The sequence below is a fragment of the Orcinus orca genome, chromosome 14, assembly GCF_937001465.1.
Source record: "Orcinus orca chromosome 14, mOrcOrc1.1, whole genome shotgun sequence".
NCBI lineage: Eukaryota > Metazoa > Chordata > Mammalia > Artiodactyla > Delphinidae > Orcinus > Orcinus orca.
Window position 1 is genome coordinate 32,979,808 of NC_064572.1, and position 17,891 is coordinate 32,997,698.

At 53.2% G+C, this 17,891-nt stretch overlaps 2 protein-coding genes across 2 annotated transcripts in view; both read right to left on the bottom strand.

Annotated features, from left to right (window-relative positions):
* The window catches only part of LOC125960984 (uncharacterized), a 49,995-nt gene extending 37,096 nt beyond the window's left edge, over window positions 1-12,899 (bottom strand). The window contains exons 1-3 of the mRNA XM_049696877.1: window positions 12,828-12,899; window positions 12,433-12,560; window positions 11,650-12,317 (exon numbers count right to left, since the gene is read on the bottom strand). Coding sequence (XP_049552834.1) covers window positions 11,650-12,317; window positions 12,433-12,560; window positions 12,828-12,899 — 868 coding nt within the window. The remainder of the gene's footprint in view (window positions 1-11,649; window positions 12,318-12,432; window positions 12,561-12,827) is intronic.
* A 411-nt stretch (window positions 12,900-13,310) lies between these two features.
* Window positions 13,311-17,402, bottom strand: ZNF503 (zinc finger protein 503). The gene is made up of 2 exons (XM_004273068.4): window positions 16,595-17,402; window positions 13,311-15,867 (listed from the first exon to the last, which is right to left on the bottom strand). The coding sequence occupies exons 1-2, from the start codon at window positions 16,898-16,900 to the stop codon at window positions 14,242-14,244; spliced, it is 1,932 nt and encodes a 643-aa protein (XP_004273116.1). The 5' UTR covers window positions 16,901-17,402; the 3' UTR covers window positions 13,311-14,241.
* Between the last annotated feature and the right edge of the window lie 489 nt (window positions 17,403-17,891).

Sequence of the window (17,891 nt, forward strand, 5' to 3'; positions counted from 1 at the left end):
TTTCTAATAACGCCTAAGAGTTTTTGAGTTCTTACCAACTGCCAGGACCTGTTCTCACCACGGATACCAATACCACCCCATGAGGTTGGTATTATTATTCTCATCCCATGTTACAGATGAGGAAACTGAGGCTTTGGGGGTGAGGGTAGGTTGAATGATGTGCCCAAGGTCACAGAGCCAGTCAGGACAGAGTTGGAATTTGAACCAGGTGCCAGAGCCCTGGAGCTTCGCACAGTACCTGTATGCTGAGGTTGCCCTTTTGCTCTGAATAAGGCCATTACAGCAAAGAGGCAAGGGAGCATTTTTAGAACTTTTGCTTCTTACTTCTGAATTGAAGCCTGTGACCCTGATGGGTCCTGTCTGCAAAAGATTTAGGATCAACAGTAATTGGGGCACTGAGGCCAGGTCTTAAATAGGAACTTTAGTAAGATTTTGTGATGAGCAAAATTACAGAAGACGTTAAGACTATACTTCCTCAAGGCCAGGCCTTTGGAAATAAAAAGCAGTCATTTCAACGGGCACAGGTGGTCTCTCACTGCTTCTTAGCTGAGCACCTCCGTAGGATACTAATGGGTAAAGGGGAGAAATTGTGGACCTCTGATAGTTCTGCAGAAGAGGTAATCCCATTCCTAAGCTCCGTGCAAATTCACTTCTGAACTTGAGATGTGGTCCTCCAGTGCCTGCATCCCTTAACCAGAGTTCATCACCGTCCCATTATGGCAGAGGCCACTTGGCCCTCCAATCTCCATTCTCCTTTTTTCCTGTCCTAGAGCCCTAATTTTGTAATTGATTTTAACAAAATACATTTCCCAGTCTCTTTTGCAGCTAGATGAGCCATAGGACTAATATGGCAGCCATTTATTAAGCATTTATTCTGAGCCAAGCCCTGCTAAGTGTTGGTTGGGATAAAGATACCTAAGGTGCGAACATTGTCCTCAGCACTGCCCTCAGACAGCCAGGCTACTAGTCTGTCTGTCAATCATTGACCTGGCAATCTGTCGAGTGCTTAATTGATCTATCAGTCAGTCAGCGTGTCAGCTATTTGATCAATGGCCGGACCTTTGCCCTGTCAGGCATTGGTCCTAGTATTGAACTCTCAGGGTGCATAGAGAGGGGACTTTGGCCACATACCTGGGATGTGTAGAGTTTGATGCCAGGCATAGGGATAAACCCCCAAGAAATCAACATACCCTAATCTTACACAAAAATTAACTGAAGACTTAAATGTAAGACTTGACAGCATAAAGCTCCTAGAAGTAAACATAAGGACAAACACACACACACACACCATGGAATATTATTCAGCCATAAAAAAGAAGTAAATCCTGTTATTTGCAACAGCACGGATGAACCTGGAGAACATTATGCTGAGTGAAATAAGCCAGACACAAAGGACAAGCACTACATGATACCACATATATCATCTAAAATAGTCAAACGGGCTTCCCTGGTGGCGCAGTGGTTGGGAGTCCGCCTGCCACTGCAGGGGACGCAGGTTCATGCCCCGGTCCGGGACGATCCCACATGCCGCGGAGCGGCTGGGCCTGTGAGCCATGGCCGCTGAGCCTGCACGTCCGGAGCCTGTGCTCCGCAGCGGGAGAGGCCACAACAGTGAGAGGCCTGTGTACCGCAAAAAATAAAATAAAATAAATAAATAAATAAATAAATAAAATAGTCAAACTCATAGAAGGAAAGAGTAGAATGGTGGTTGCCTGGGATGGGGTGGCGGGGAGTGGAGGAAATGAGATGTTGGTCAAAGCATATAAGCTTAAAGCTATAAGATGAATAAGGTCTGGGAATCTTGTATACAGCATGGCGATTATAGTCAACAGCATGGCGATTATAGTCAACAGCATGGCGATTATAGTCAACAATACTGTATCGTACACTTGAAATTTGCTAAGAGAGTAGATCTTTAGTGTTTTTACCACACACACACACGCGCGTGCACGCACGGTAACTATGTGAGGTAATGGATGTGTTAACTAACTTGATTGTGGTGAGCATTTCACAGTGTACCCCAGTAATGCTCTGGCTGTGCAGCTGTGCTCACCTCACTACCAAGCCCCCCTACCCTGCCGCCTAGTTGGGGATCCTGGCTCTGGAGCCAAGTCCCCTCTGAGGTCTCTTGTCACCCCTGGATGTGGTGCTTCTAACCACGTCCCCATCCCTGGTCCCCTGGGTCTGCCTCTTTGTCACAGAGGCTTCTCCTGTGACCCTCATCCCTCTGGCAAAAGATATGGAAGCAACCTAAGTGTCCATCAACAGATGACTGGATGAAGAAGATGTGGTAAATATAGATATACACAATGGAATATTACTCAGCCCTAAATAGAATAAAATTCCACCATTTCCAATGATGTGGATGGATCTCGAGAGTATTATACTTAGTGAAATAAGTCAGACAGAGAAAGACAAATACTCTGTGTTATTATTTATATGTGGAATCTAAACAAATAAAACAAGTGAATGTATATAACAAAACAGAAACAGACTCACAGATATAAAGAAGAAATTAGTGGTTACACCTGAGGAGAAGGAAGCAGGGAGGAGCAAGATAGGGGTATGGGATTAAGAGACACAAACTACTATGTATAAAATAAATAAACAGGGCTTCCCTGGTGGCGAAGTGGTTGAGAGTCCACCTGCCAATGCAGGGGACACGGGTTCGTGCCCCGGTCCGGGAAGATCCCACATGCTGCAGAGCGGCTGGGCCCATGAGCCATTGCTGCTGAGCCTGTGCGTCCGGAGCCTGTGCTCCGCAGCGGGAGAGGCCACAACAGTGAGAGGCCTGCGTACCGCAAATAAATAAATAAATAAATAAACAAACAACAAGGGTATATCGTACAGCACAGGGAAACGTAGCCATTATTTTGTAATAACTTTAAATGGAGTATAGTCTATAAAACGACTGAATCAAAATGTTGTACACCTGAAACTAATATAGTATTATACATCAAGTATACTTCAATTTAGAAAATTAAAAAGGAAAAAAACAAAATACTATTGGCAACGTGACTCTTCCTCCTAGGCCTTCCTCAAGAGTCTCAGGTTCCACCCTTAGTCCAATTTTCTTCTTCTCTTGTCTCTCCCAGGGTCCCTATCCCTCACACCCCAGGTTTTAGCCCGCTCTTCTGCTAACTACTCACAAACTTACATCTCCAGCCCTGACCTCCTGCAGGTGTGAGAAACTCAACCTGTACAAAACGTACACTCTGTATCTCCCTGCCAAAGCCTGCTCCCCCTCAGGATTTCTTCCAGGTACCCAGATGTGGCCGACTCCTGGTTAGCCCTCCATCCCAAATCTATTCTCCCATTCTTCCTTGCACACGGCCACCCACGGGGCAGAAATGACATTTCACAGCCTCCCGTGAAGCTGGGTGTGGCCAGGTGATTACTAGCAACTTCTTCCTCACTTGTTCCAAAGGACATTGCTTGCCCTGGACTTCCCTCCTCTTCCCTTCCCCTGGGTGGGAATAGTGCCCATATCTAATCACACCAATGAGCACAATATCCTAGGGGATGAAGGAACACCAAGATGGAAGGCACTTGGGTCGCTGAATGATGTCATGGAGCAGAGCAGCCTGACCAGCACAGATACCAGAGACCCGAGAGAAACTTCCATCTGATTTAAGTCACTGTATTGGGGGCGGGGGTGGGTCTCTTTGTTACGGCAGTGTAGCCCAATACCCTAGGCCAAGACCTCAGGATCATATTTGCCTTTCCTCTCTCCTTTCCAGCCCCTGCCCTTCACTGAGTCCAGTCCATCATATCTCCTCGCTGACCCCTAGGACTGTTCTTGCTTTGTCTGTCCTGCAGCCTCTCCCCTGCTTCCAGCTGTCATCTTCTCCTGTCTGAACCACCTGATGTCTTGGTCTCTTTATCTCCAGTCTCACTGTTCTATCCCATAATGGTACTCCTCTGCTCAAAGACCTCTGATGGCTCCCCATTGCTTAGCGAAGAACAGGACGCCATCTGTTCCTATCACATTCCCACCCACTCCCCCTGCCACAGCTGCATCCCTACCAAACACCCTCATGGGGCGTCCTGCCTCCATGCCTTTGACCTTGCTCGTCCCTCCTCCTGGTTTCCCAAATCCCCCATTTTCCAGCCATGAAATGCCTATTCATTGTCCAAGCCCAGATCAAGTGCTGCCTCTTCCCCCATGATTTCAGCATCCTCCTATCGGAATTAGTCCTGTGCCTCCAGTGATCGTAGCCCTTATCACACGCCTTAAGGCAGCAACTTTTCTGTAACCCAGTAGATTGGACAGTAAGTTATTTGAGGGCAGACACCATGTCCTAGTCGTCTTCCCACTACCTCCATGCCTAAGAGAATGCTGTGTATGCAGCAGGTACTCATGACGTGCTTGCCACTGAACGCTCACTTTCTATGTTTGGTGGAGCACAGCTCTGACTGGGCAGTAGCTTTGCCACAGGTGACCAAGGTTGTCTTTCCTCTCCTCTTGGGGACTTCCCCAGGGAACCCCAAGGGAGGCAAGAGGGGCTGCCTTTCCCATATTTCCCTGGGGGCTGGAGAAGGAAGCCACTGTGGACTTTCTGTCAGCTCTTAGATCAGTACCTGTCAGTTGAAGTACACAGGTTTTAAGGCATGGGGCTTTAAGTGAGACAGCTCTGGCCTTCAGCTCACCACTTGTTAGCTGTGTGACTTCAGGCATGTTACCTAACCTCTCTGAATCTTAATTTTCTCTTTTTAAGCATGAGATTAATATAATACTTATCTCCTAGAGATCTTGTAGGGATTAAAAAAGATAATATAAAGAAATATAAAGCTCTTGGCACAAGGAAAATGCTCACTAAATGATAATAGTCATAATAATCCATTTCTTTCCTATGGTCCAAGATTCTGCTTGGTGAGAGGGCACCAGGGAAGGCTCCACCCTAGGCCTAGCCCACTGGAATCCTTGCTGTTGGATGGGGTTTCCCTGTGGACAAAAGTCAGAGAATGTGCATTGTCACAACTGTCTTGGTCCCAGCTGGGCAGTTTGCTGGGTGCTCCCAGAAGGTGGAGAGGGAGTGGGGCTGGTATCTAGTGGGGCTGGAGGGAGGGGCCCGCTGCCTGTGACTAACCCCAAAGGGAAGGGGTTAAACCAGATCTGGCTGGCATCAATAGCTAAGGGTCCAATGGCAGGGGTGTAGAGCAGCAGGCTGCTGAGGCTTCTAGGCGGCCAAGGGCTCTCACATAAGGTGGGCTGCCAGAATGGTGTAAAGGATCTGGATCCCAGCTGACCAAGCCTGGGGTCTAGGACAGGGAAGGTGCTGAGGGCAGCTGGAAGACAGCCTGCATACAGTGGGGTCAGAGAGGAGGCTACATTCTCCCTAATTATCCCCACACTAAGCCTGGGGGCAGCAGACCACATCCAAATCCTCCTCACTGACTGGGAGGAAGATCCTTGCTTCCCATGGACTCGGGGCTCGGGCTGCTGGATGTGCAGGTTGCAGCTATTTGAGTTGGGACTAGAATAACTGGGTCCAGTGGTGTGCTGGTAAATGCTTAATCAACAGCTCTCTGGTGGGGGGAAAGCCTTCACTTAGAGTGTTTGCCAATTGCTGTGGTGTAAATACTCCCACCATGGCTGATTTCAAGCTATCACCATCACATCACAGAAAGTCGAGGTGGGAAGAGATGTGCACAATTGGCTCTTATGAGCCAGTATGAGCTGATTCCAACACACTACTAGGTGGGGCCTGACACCTGCATTAGGGTTAGGTAGGTTTATGTGGCTTCAGTGTACAGAGAGGTAAAGGCCACTATGCAGTGGTGAAAAGCACAAAAATAATGGCCCTGGAGTCCAGTAGCCTATAACACAATCCCAGCTCTGCCACTTCCTAGCTGTGTGGTCTTGGGCAAATCATTCTACCTCTCTGTGCCTCAGTTTCCTCCTCCATAAAGTGGGGCCAGTGATAGTGCCCAACTTCATAGAGTTATTGTGAAGGTTGCACAGGTTAACACCGGCCTGTAGTAGGTTGACATAAATGTTATTTGTTACAGTTAATCACACAGAGTAGTTGGAATGTAACCATGGTCAGAAAAATTTAGCAAGGAAAACCCAGAGTCCCTCAGGGTGTTTCCCAAGGGCCTGCTCTTTTTATAGTTAAAATCTTGGATTTCCTTCAATATCAAGGATTTAAAATCTGCAGGCTCATGAACCCCCTGAAATTATTTTTCCAATGTTGAGTATATGGGCCATTGCTTTTATCTATTGGATTCTCAAAAAAAAAAAAAAAAAAAAAGGCTGTGGTTTCTGCATCCTTCCCTCAACCCACAAAAGGCTTAAGAACTAGTGATGTGGAAGGTATAGAATTCCCACACCATAGGAATCGCCCCTGGAGGATGTGGGGGAGAGTTGTTTATAAAGCGTGTGAAAGAAAAATGGCAGAGACGCAGAGAGACATGCAAAGAATTTAGCCGAGAACTCTGAAATCTCTCTCCCTTTTTGAGACCTAAGGCGGAGGAAGCGTCCGGCAACAGGGCAACCAAACTGCTCACATTCATGCATTCCCTGTTCCTGCTTTCTCCTTACCACTTTCAGTCTTAGGAGTCTCCCTAAGTCTTCCCTTTTCCGAATCTGGCCCCCCTGCACGCCCCTGCCACCTCTACTCCCCAGGACCCGGCATAGGTGTGTCCCAAGGGCCGGTGTGGGTGTATGGAGGCATGATTAGAACTCACTCGAGGGTCACTATGATTCAGTGATAACGTTTGTGTTCTTTTTGGTTGTGTCTTTTACCTTTCTGTAGTTACCTTGTAATTATTTAAGGTAAGGTTAGTGCAAAGTTGATTTAGCATTGGTCTGCCTCTGTTTTGAGTTGGAGGCTGTATTCAGTTTTTTTCCAATAACATGGAAGGGGGTGGGAGGTAGGTTTACAACGCTACTCCCTTTCATCCCATGAGATTTTATTTTCTTTGTTGTTCTTTTTTCAAAGATGATCGGTCCCTTCTTCCTGGCTTGGTGCTGTGTGTGGGGTGCATGGCGAAAATGAACAGGTCCCTAACCAAAGATCTTTATGGGGATAAAAATTACTTTTTGACAAATCCCACTCTAAATCATTGCAGTATACGACTCCAGGCACATAAGAGGAACAAGAACTACAACTTTTGAGGACTTATCAAGTGCCACCCCTGCTCACTTTATCAACAAGAATCTGTGGTTTAGCGGTGCAAGTCACCAACCAGTGACCCTCTGGAAGGCCACCAACAAGAGAGCTCTCTCCTGACTCCAGTTCTGGGTAACCCCTTCTGCGGATTGCAGAGGAGTCTGCTAATGTCCTACCCCAGCTCCCATCCTTCTTGCTCCCCTGAGTAACAGAACACTGAATTGATTTGAGGCAGCAGTGTGCCCAGCTAAACATTACATTTCCCAGCCTCCCTTGCAGCTAAGAGTGGCCATGTGACTAGGTTCTGCCCAATGAGGTATAAGCTGAGGAGTTGTCTGTGGATTCCAGAAAAACTCATTAAAAGGGAGGGACCCTTTTACCTCTTTTCACTCCTCCTTCCTATTGTCTGGAATGAGGTGATGGTAGCTGAGCTCCAGCAGCCATTTTGGACTCAGAGACGACATGAGGATGAAAGCTTCCTGGTTGGGCTGGCACAGAGGAAGGCAGAGGACCCTGGGTGCCTGATGACCAAAGGCCATTCTTAGCCTGGACCATTCACCTCCAGACTGAGAGAAGAGAACATTTATCTTCTTTAAGCCACTCTTTAAGGGTCTTTGTTATTGTCAGCAAATGCAGTTTCTAACTGATGCATGGAAGCTCGCCAGGCCTCGTTTTATGCCAGGGGCAAAGACATCCAAAGTTCCTCTAAGCCCACTGCTACTTCGCCTCCTCCTCTCTTTGGAAGAATCATCCTGTCCAAGAGGGCCCAATTCTTTTGCATATTTCCTCCCTTCTGTCTTTTGTTTTCCTCTTTCTTCCCCCACCCTGCCCCACCACTTTCCTTCCCTTTCCCTCCTTCTCTCCAACACTTATTGAACATCTACTAGGTTCCAGGTACCAAGCTAGCTGCCAGGACTAGGAATAGGTATAGGAGACAGTCCCTCCTCCCCAGTGCCTCAGAGTCCAGGCTGGGAGGAAAATGTAAAGAGAGTATGATGGGATGGACAGGTGCTACAGGAGCAAAGAGAAGGGCATTGGATCTAATGGGAAGGACCTGGGGGGCTTCCCGGAGGAGGTGACACTGGCCAGAGATTTGAAGCAGGAGTTTTGAGTTGCTGGTACTTAGGAAAATAAGGTAGAGGGCAAAGATTCCAGGCACAGGGACTAGAACAGTGGAGTACAGTGGTTAAGGACTCCAGTGCTGGAGCACAGACATGTGACTTCTCTGTAGTCCTCAGTTTCTTCACCTGTAAAAGGAGGATAGTAGTATAGTAGTAGTAATAGGACTAGATGAGGGCCTGGAAGTAAGTGTGAAATGCATGCTACTTATTAACGTTATTAGTGTTGGTAAATGTGCTGCCCATGGTGTGTGTAGACAAATAACAGTTTTGGAGACAAGTTTCCCAGAGGCCATAAGTGGCTTGTCCATGGTCACACAACTATGAAGAGGCACTACTCAAACCCTGGGGTCCTTATCCCTAGTCCAGTGGCCTTTATATGTCTACCCTCTGCCATTGCATTAAGTTCTGAGGGAATGCAAAGTGAGGGAAAGTGTGTGTGTGTGTGTGTGTGTGTGAGAGAGAAACCTGGAGGGCTTCCTGAAAATGAGTCTTGAGAAAGTTCTGAAGGATGGGGGAGGAGGAAGGCATTCCAAGGAAGAAGTGTATGATGAGCATAAGCAAGGTGTTGGGGGGCTAGCTGGCTGGAAGAGGGTCTGGACTGTGAAGACTGGTGAGACACAAGGTAGAACAGGCAAAGAGAGGCCAGGTCTTTGAAGATGAACCATGGTTATAGGCACTCTGATGGCCAGATAGTAGACTGAGAATTTGAACCAGTGAACCACAGGGAGCCACAGTTAGTTCTTGAGCAAGGGGGCTGGTCATAATGAAACAATACTTTGGGAAGAGAAGAAGGAAAGAAATCTGTCTTTACTAAGAGCCAGTATGGGCCAGACAGTAGGTTGGGAATTCTCACACTAATGATTTCATTTGAGCGTCACAACCCTCTTAGGTGGGTATCCATATCTCCATTTTACAGATGAGAAAACTGAAGCCCAGATAAACTGAGTGATAGAGTTGAGCCAGTGGTGGAGCTAGAGTTCGATTTAGACCAGCCTGACCCCAAATTTGTGCTCTTTGCACTGTACCATGTGGCTTTAAGCTGTTCTCTCAGAACGCCCCTTGTGCTGTGGGTGTCCCATCAGGCACTGCTGCTTCACCAGGGGCTCAAGAGTCTTTCTGCAGCCCAGACCCCCCCTGGGCAAACCCCAGGGTCACACTGGGCAGAGAGAGATCAGTAACCCCAGGTCTCTGGGGGATCTCCAGCACAGGGTAGGGTGAAGTGCTGGGGCTCTGGGTCTGATAGAAATGAGTTCAAATCCCAGCTTTGCTGTGCACTATCTGAACTTAAGCCTCAACTAAGGGGGGCAGCAGGATGAGCCCTAGATTGGGAGCCTGGCTGGAAGTGATGAACATCTGAGGAAGTGAAATGATAAGATGTCTGTATTCACTTCAAATCAATGGGTTGGGGGAGGCAAGAAGGAGGGGGCAGAGAGGAAACAAGATTGGTCATGAGTTGATAACTGTTGAGGCTGGGTGATGGATTTGTGGGTGTCTAGTATACCATTCCCTCTACCTTTGTGTATGTCTGAAAATCTCCATGATAAAAAGTAAAATAATAATAATAACGCTGAGAACTTAAAAGAAGAAGAAAACAGTTATGTCCACCACACTCTCTCCCAGCTGAATCAGGCATTGTTATGCTTTAAAATTGCCTCAGGTGAGAGCAGCCAAGGTGAGAATCTGCATGGACTTCATCACTCACTAGCTGTGTAACCTCAAGCTAGTATCCTTCCCCTGCTAAGCCTCAGTTTTCTCATCTGTAAAACAGGGGTAAAGCTTCTAACAACCTCATGGAATTGTTGTGAGGTTTAAATGGATAATACAGGATAATATGGGTTGGGCCTAACAGAGTGAGCAGGTCAGCCTGCAGCTTTGCAGTCACTCTGAGCACCACCAAGCTTCTAGCCATAGTATTATAGATGAGGAACCGTAAGGCAATATGTGCAGAAGAGGCCATCAGATGGCCTCCCAGGGACAGGCCTCACCTTCTGGGCAACTTTTACACGTTTTCCAGAGCACAGGGAGTTCATCAACTAGAAGGTTTTTTCATCTGCCTTTCCTTATTGCTTAAAGACCACTCAGCACAGACACACCAGGGTCACTCAGTGTCACTGCCAGAGGTACAGATTGAGGCAGGGCTTGAATGGAGGGAAAAGCTTGGGCTCTCTCTGTTGGCCTTGCCACTGGCTTCCAGGACTTAGCCTCAGTTTCTCCATCTGTGTCAGGGGTGAGTAAAGAGATGGGCAGTCCTTGGCAAGGGGTAGGTAGTAGGAAATAATCAGAGAATGAGAATGAATGAATGCATGAATGTCTGGGGATCACTTCACTATGACGAAGTGACCTGTCGGAGCCTTGATGAGGTCAGTGGGAGCTACCCAGGATGGGGAGGGGCCCTTGACACGTGGGCTAACTCCTCTGGGGTAGAAAAAGAGAGCACGGGGAACACAACAGCAGAAGCTAGTGCAGGTGGAGAAGCGCGGAGGACATGGTTCGCAGCAGGAGAGGAGCAAGGAACTACCAGGAGGGAGCTCCGGGACACCGCTTCGAAAACCGTGCGAAAGTGGAGGCGTGGGGTCTCGCGCTGACCACCTAGCCGCGCGCTGGCCAGGGTTCCGGGTCTCTCGCCCGTTCCTCTGGACTCCGCATCGCCGCCTGGCGGACGCGCCGCGCTCCGCTCGGGCTTCGGCGGCAGCGGGCTGGCGTGCCGAAGATCCCGCGGCAGTTCAAGAGACAGCGGGAGAGCCGGCGGCGCGGAGCGAGGATGGGGCGTCTGTTCCCCGAGCGGGGTCGCGCCTGGTCTGGACCTGCAGCACACACTGGCACCCTCTCCTCACTAACCCGGCGCCGGGGGTGACTCAGCTCCGTCTCACACGTCGGGGAACGCTTTCTTCCCCAACCTCCGGCCCCCAGCTCCAGAATTTTACTGCCTCTGAGTAGATTCTCCAGGAAGGCGGTCTCATTAAAATTTCAAGGCGTTTTGGGTTTGATTTTTGTTAATAAAATATCGCGACTGGGCGTGAAGGCACGAGCGTGCCCAGTTCGTCTCCGTGCCGGTCCCAGACCTGAAATTCTAGGGCTGGGGAAGTTCTAGGTCCTTCCCTCCCAAGTGGGTCCCGGCGGGCAAGGTGTGGTGGCCCTGCCCGAAGACTCGAGGCAAAGGAGAGCGAAGCGTGTGGGCCGGAGTGGCCAGGAACGTGGGGCTGGTGCTGGTGAGGGGTGAGCAAGGGCCTGGTTTTCATGTCACAAGCCGTGGACACTGGAGTCCTCGAGACTCGGGCCGCACCACCTCCTCGAATGTCCTCCCATCCCATGGGGGTGGGTATCTGTCCGAGAGCCTGCGGGTGACAAGTCACTCCATCGGCCGAGGTTCTCAATAAGCTAGACCCAGCTAGGCCCAGCCCAGCCTCTCTTACCCGGACCAGAGTGGGCGCAAGACGGCGTCGTCCCGGGTGCAGTGCGGGCAGGCGGCTCGGAGGCGCGGGAGGCTGCCCCCTCCGGGTTGGCGACGCAAAGCCTGTCTTCCTCTACCAAGTCCTCTCCAGGAGGAGGCCTAGGAGCTCCCCGCGGCGTCCCGGAGGTCGCCGGGCCTGCTTTGCGTTCAACCCGGGAAAAGGCCCCGCAGGCATGAGGCTGACGCTGGGAGGAGGGTGTAAAAATCTCAGAGTCACCAACCCTCGAGCAAATGGCGGCGGGGGCCGCGCGGTTGACTGACCGAAGTCTGAGGCCGAGGGCGGCCTCTGCGCGGCGGTGAGCTTCCCGAGGCAGCAGGGGGAGCTTGACGCCGAGGGAGACCGGTGGCTCGGAGAACCCAGAACGGCCTGACCCTGGGGAGAGAAGGGTTCGGGGCGCGCGCTCAGCGCCGCGACTCCAGGATTCCAGGATCCCAGGAAAGGCGAGCTCTGGACCCAGAACTCCCGCGGACCCGGCGGGGCGAGCGCCCAAACAGCCAGAGACCAGGACTTGCGCCCGGGCCTGGAGTATGAGTGTGTGTGTGATCGCGGGTGGGGGGTGGGGGTGGCCTTGGACACCCGCCCCCCCTCCCAGAAAGATTAGACATCTTCTCTGCCTGCTTCCATGGGCGCTTCAGGCAGCTCCGTCCTGCCGCTCAAGCTGGGGAGAAGGGAGCGGTGCGCCCCGCGGGGATCCGCGCCCGGACGGAGAGTCCCGCCGCGCCTTTGCGGAGCTGAGCTCGCAACCCAGAACGGCCGTCGGCGTCCACCTGGTCGCCCCAGCGAGGCCGACAATGGGCGCCAGGACCCTCGCGGGGCTGAGCTGGAAGGGGCTTCCGGGTCCTGGGCCCGGGCGCGCTCTCCTGCGGCGCAGACTGGGATAAAGCGCAGACTGCAGAGAAATCGGGATGCGGAAAAGCAGCCGCGGCGCCGGCCTGACGCGGGTCCCGACTCCGGAGAGAGGAAGCAGCCCCGGGGGGAGGGTGGTGGCTGCAGGGGGTCGGCTGGTGGCCGCCTTTGGCCCTCCGCAGCCAGGAGGAGAAATGGAAAGCGAACTCACTTTACCCCTAGGGACAAGAGGGCTCCGACGCGCTCTCCTCCCCAGGACTGGGAAACAGGTTCCCAAGCGCCCTCCGACCCACAATCGATCCCGGCTGGCCGCCCGGAACGGGGGATGCTTGGAAAGCCAAGAGGGGGACAGCGGGTAGCGGCATCTCCTCCGGGCCGAGGCCGAGCGGGCGAGTCCCGACCTGCGCCGCTCTCTGCACAAAACGAAACCCAAACTCCCGAAAATCTCAGTAGGAAAAAATTTAAAAATCCTTTTCTTTTCTTTCACTTTTAACAAACCAGCTGCTGGGAGAAAAATTAAAAACGAAATTAGCGATAGCTAAGGACACTATCTTTCCACATTGTGAAATCCCCTTTAAAAATATTTTCCCCAAGGCCAACCCCACGATTGGCCAGCCCGTCTGAAGCCTTTGCCTCTTCCTGAAAATCACAACCAAACAATCGGAAATGCGGCCACAGTTCTGGGAAGAATGAGTAGCCATGAGGCCCAGGGAACCCACTGAGGCCGAAACTGCCATGCTCTTCTTTCTCTTTAACCAAAAATAAAAAAAAGATAATAAGAAGAAGTAAAACCTTTTAATACATCAAATATACGGAATTTTAATCTTTAAAGCGATACATTGTCTATTATTTTAGTACATGACGTAAACCTTACTTGTCCCCTTCTCAGCGGGTGGACTTAAAAATTAAAAATAGTTAAGTGTTCCTTTTAAAGAACAAAATAAGGCAAATGAGGTTTTGGAATAGAATTGTTTTTCCTTTTTTTTTTCTTCCAGACTACATACAAAAAAATATCCATTCTCTTTCGATGGTATACACCTTAAAAATAATTGCAATTTGAAATCAGAGCTGACAAATTGTGACTTGTTTTGTTTTTTTTTTTCATTTTTTGTAACAAACATGCAGGTAAATTTGTTTCAATCAGACATTAAATAAGAACGTACAATACAATCATAGCAATTTTAAAGTAACATTAAAGAGAAGACCTCTAGTTCTGTGGCGGTTTTGTATTTATTTATAATCTACAAGGGACGGGAGGGTTTGTTTTCCACATTTTTACCCTCAAGGTTTAATTTTTTCCCCCTCTTCCTTTTTACCTACGGAGCTCAAACTAAGTAATGCACTTTTGAACCACGGGTCCGCTTGGAGCTAACATAAATAAATACCAGTGTCCACCGATGCAGTCCTCAGATGAACACTTTCTCAATTATTTTTTCCTTTTTCTATAAAAAGTCAAATGATATTTTTTCAACTTTTATAAAGTTTGGGTGGGGAGATGAGAGGTGGGGAAAAGGAGAGTGAGTTTCCCACCGGGTCTCGGTCGCTGTTTCGGGTAGATAGATACGGTATATATATATTTTTTCCTTTTCTGGCCCGGGTGATCCCCACGCGCGGGTGACAGTAGCCTCTGCCCTGTTCCCGCCCCTCCCTCGGCTCTTCCCTACTCCCCAGTTCTTTTCTTTCCCTCGACAGCCCTCCCGACCGTCCTCACTGGTACCCCAGCGCGGAGGCCGTGGTCAGTCTCTGTCCGTAGAGGGCGTAGGGGGAGTAGTAGGGTCCAGTGGCGGCGGGCACGGGCACGGGAGCGCCGGGCGTGGGGAGCGGGCTCTTGGAGTAGGGGTGGTAGCGGCTGCTGAGTCCCAGCGCGTGGTGAGGGCTGCGCAGCGCCAGCGTCCCGGGGCTGCCCGGGGCGCCCGACGTGGGGATGTGCATGTGGCAAGCCATGGCGGCCGCTGCAGCGCTGGCCAGAGACGAAGAGCTGGGGTAGCCCGACAACAGTTTGTCTGTCCCGGGGAAGGCCGTATGGGTCCGCAAGTGGCTCAGCAGCTCTTCGGACGTAGCGAAGCGCTTGTCGCAAGGCCCGTTGGCCGACACCCAGTTGCAGATGTGGGGGAGTGGGTCGTTAGGGAGCATGAAGCCGTAGGGGTAGAGGGGGTGGCCGGCCAGAGAGGGCGGTGTGGCGCCGGCAGCCGCGGCAGCGGTTAGCGATGAGTGCACGCCGTGCAGAGGGTGCGTGGGGTACACCAGCGGGTATCCGGACTTGAGAGCCGCAGCCGCCGCGGCTGGATCGTGAGCGCACGACGCGCTGGCTGCCGCCGCCCCAGCCAGGTGGCTGGCGCAGTGGTAGCTGAGGCAGTACGGGTCCCGGCACAAACTGGCTGTCATCACGGACGGCGGCGACGCTCCGGCCAAGGGGCTCGAGCCGGCGGGCTTACTGCAGCCCAGAGAGCCCGCCGCGGCCGCCGCCAGCTGCGCCCCCACCAGGCTGCCCGGCTTGGTGGGGTCGAGCGCCACCCCGTGTGGCAGGAACTGGGGCGGGTAGCCGGCGTAGGCCCCAGCCAGGCTGCCTGGGTAGGTCATGCCCGCGGGAGGCAGAGGGAACACTGTCTGGCCCGGCTTGTAGGGCGACACGGGCGCCACCAGCCCAGAGCCCAACACCGAGGAGGAGGTGGGCGCGCTGGGGCCGGAGCCGGAGCCCGATGAGCCGCCACAGTCCGAGCCTAGAGCCTTGCCCCCGGGGCCCCCATCTGGGTGCTGGTTCACGTCCACATTAATCCCGCCGCCACAGCTAATCCGGCCGTGCGCCAACCCCGTGGGTCCCCCTTCGGCCGAGGCGCCCCCGGAGCCCTTGCTGCCGCCACCGCCGCCGCCCGCCTCGGGGTCCTTCTTGTCGTCCTTGCTCTCCGGGCCGCCCCCGGCCGAAGGCAGCATGCCTCCTGGCGAGCAGGCCGAGGCGCTGGAGCTTGGGCTGCCTGTCCTGGGCGTGAATGGCTGGCAGGTGGCGCTCGGTACCCGGAATCCTGACTTCTCCGCCGAAACCCCCCCGCCGCCGCCCCCGCCGCCGCCGCCGCCGCCGCCGCCTCCCGGCTCCTTCTTATCCGAGCCGGGTTTGGAGTACGGCTTGAAACTCGACTTGTCCTCCACGCCGATGTCGCTCATCTTGAGGGGGCCCGACTTTGCGTCCTTGTCGCCCCCGGCGCCGCCGCCAGCACCACCCGCGCCTCCCCCGTTGGAGGCGACCGAGGAGAGTTTGGACGAGGGCGAGGGGTCGGGCTTCCCGATCTGCGAGCATGTTTGGGCCAACAGCGCCAGCGGGCTCTTCTTGGCATCAAGCTGCGGGGGTCAGACGTGGGGGGGGGGCACAAAGAAAGAAGGGGAAACCGTTTAGAATCCTGGCTTCTAGGTTTCAAACGCACCTCCGCCAAGACCCGCAAAGATCCTCCCAGCCCCAAGGAGCAATTCTAGGCGACACCCCTTCTACACACACACATTCTCGCTCTTGAGAAAGGCCACAGCACTCCCCCCCCCACGCCCGCCATCAGGATCTTTCCTGTCCTCTCTAAGCGATGACTGTATTAAAAAAAAAAATTGCAAAATGTTTTGGTTTCTGACTCTTTGACCCAGAACTGTAACCCCACGCACCCACACACACCCCTAATTCGAGTAAGGGTTCGGGTGATTGGCGCCTTAGAGGCTGTGTACAAACACCAGCTTCTGGAGAACCGGAGGACTGGGACTTTGGAACCGTAGTTTGGGCTCCCGGGCTCCTATCTTCCAGGCTGAGAATGAGCGGACCTCGGTCGGGGTAGGGGCTTTAATACCAAAGGGAGAAACAAGTTTCGGCTGCCTTACCTTCTAGTATTCACATCTCATTCTACCACCTCCTCTCTTTCCGCCCTAGTTTTAAGGTGCGGGAGCACTATCCTCTCCTCTCATCCCGGAGCTGAATCACTCCGACCCCCCCTTCCATCCCCCCCTCCCCCGATCCAGAGAGAAAGAAATTCTGTGAAGGGGCAGCCAGGGTGGTGGTCCCAGCGCGCTCCAGGGATAGGGTCCTTACCTCTATGGGGCTGACGGGAGTGGAAGGCAGGGGCTGCAGGTACTCGGGGTGCAAAATGTGGCCAGTCCGTGCCGTCAGCATCTTCAGCACCTTGATGGGCAAGCGGTTAGCCTGGCGGAGAGGGTCAGAGGGGGGCACGGCGTGCACAAAAGGCTTGGTGCTGCCGGCCGGGGACGAGCCTGGGCCGGGGCCGGAGCCGGAGCTATTTCCAGAGAGCGCGCTGGTCCAGGCAGGGTCCGCGCTGCCGCTGCCGCCGCCGCTGTGCTTACTGCTTCTTAAGGCAGAAAGCGAGGGCGCTGTGCTCATGACCCACCCGCGCGCATGGGAGCAGCGGGGGGAGGGCTCCTGGAGGCGCGGGGCGGGCTCGGGGCTGCGCGCTCGCCGGGGGAGCAGGAGCAGCAGCAGGAGGAGGAGGAGCTGGCGCGGCGATCACGGGCGCCCAGAGCGCCTTCTCGGCGCCTGGAGCCAGAAGCGAATAATCCTGGGTGGCCCGCAGCGGAGCCGTGGCCGAGCGGGAGGAGCCGGCCCGACTGTGGGAGTGCCGGGTGGCTCGCGGTGTCCGCCTCGGGCTGTGCCCCTGCGCTGCGCACTCGCGGCCCGGCGCTAGCGCCTGCGCTGCTCTCCGCGATGTGAGCCGCTGCCTGTCCAGCCTGGGCTCTGGCGAGGAAACTCACTTCAAAAGCAGCTGCACCGAGGGGGAGATTAAAGCCTTTGCCGCCTTCCAATCAAATGGGAGCCCGAGGTGATTGGAGGGTCAAGGGGATGTGACGCGTCCCGCGCCGCTGCCGCCGCCGCCGCCAGGACTCTCAGCGCTGGTTTTAATGGGCAGCTCCCTCTTCGCCGCTCCCCCTGCGTGTCCCTCCCCCGATTTCGCTCGGAGGACAAGCTGGACATTTATTCTACGTTTGCTGTCTGCCGCCTCCCTCTTTTTTCTTCCTCGTCGTCCGTCCTTTTCCCCAGCTGGAGAATAAACTGAAACCTTCTTTGGCAGGAGGGTGTGTGTGAGGAACAGTTTGGGGTTGTTCAGAAGGAGCACTGGCGGGAGTGTGGACAACAGCCGGACTGTCAACTCCAGGGCCGCACAGGGGGCCCGCACACCAAATATTCTCTCCTCCTCCTCAGTGGTAATTGAAATCTCTTGCGGTGCGGCCGCCTGGGTAAAGAAAGGTGGGGAGCGGGTGTTGGAGGAAGTCCGCCCGCCCGCTTTGATTTCTCGAGATTCGGCGGCGGAGAAACCAGAAGCTGGGTGGGCAGCGGAGGCGGTGGAGGCCTGTCTCCGCTTGGTGTGCTAGGCTCC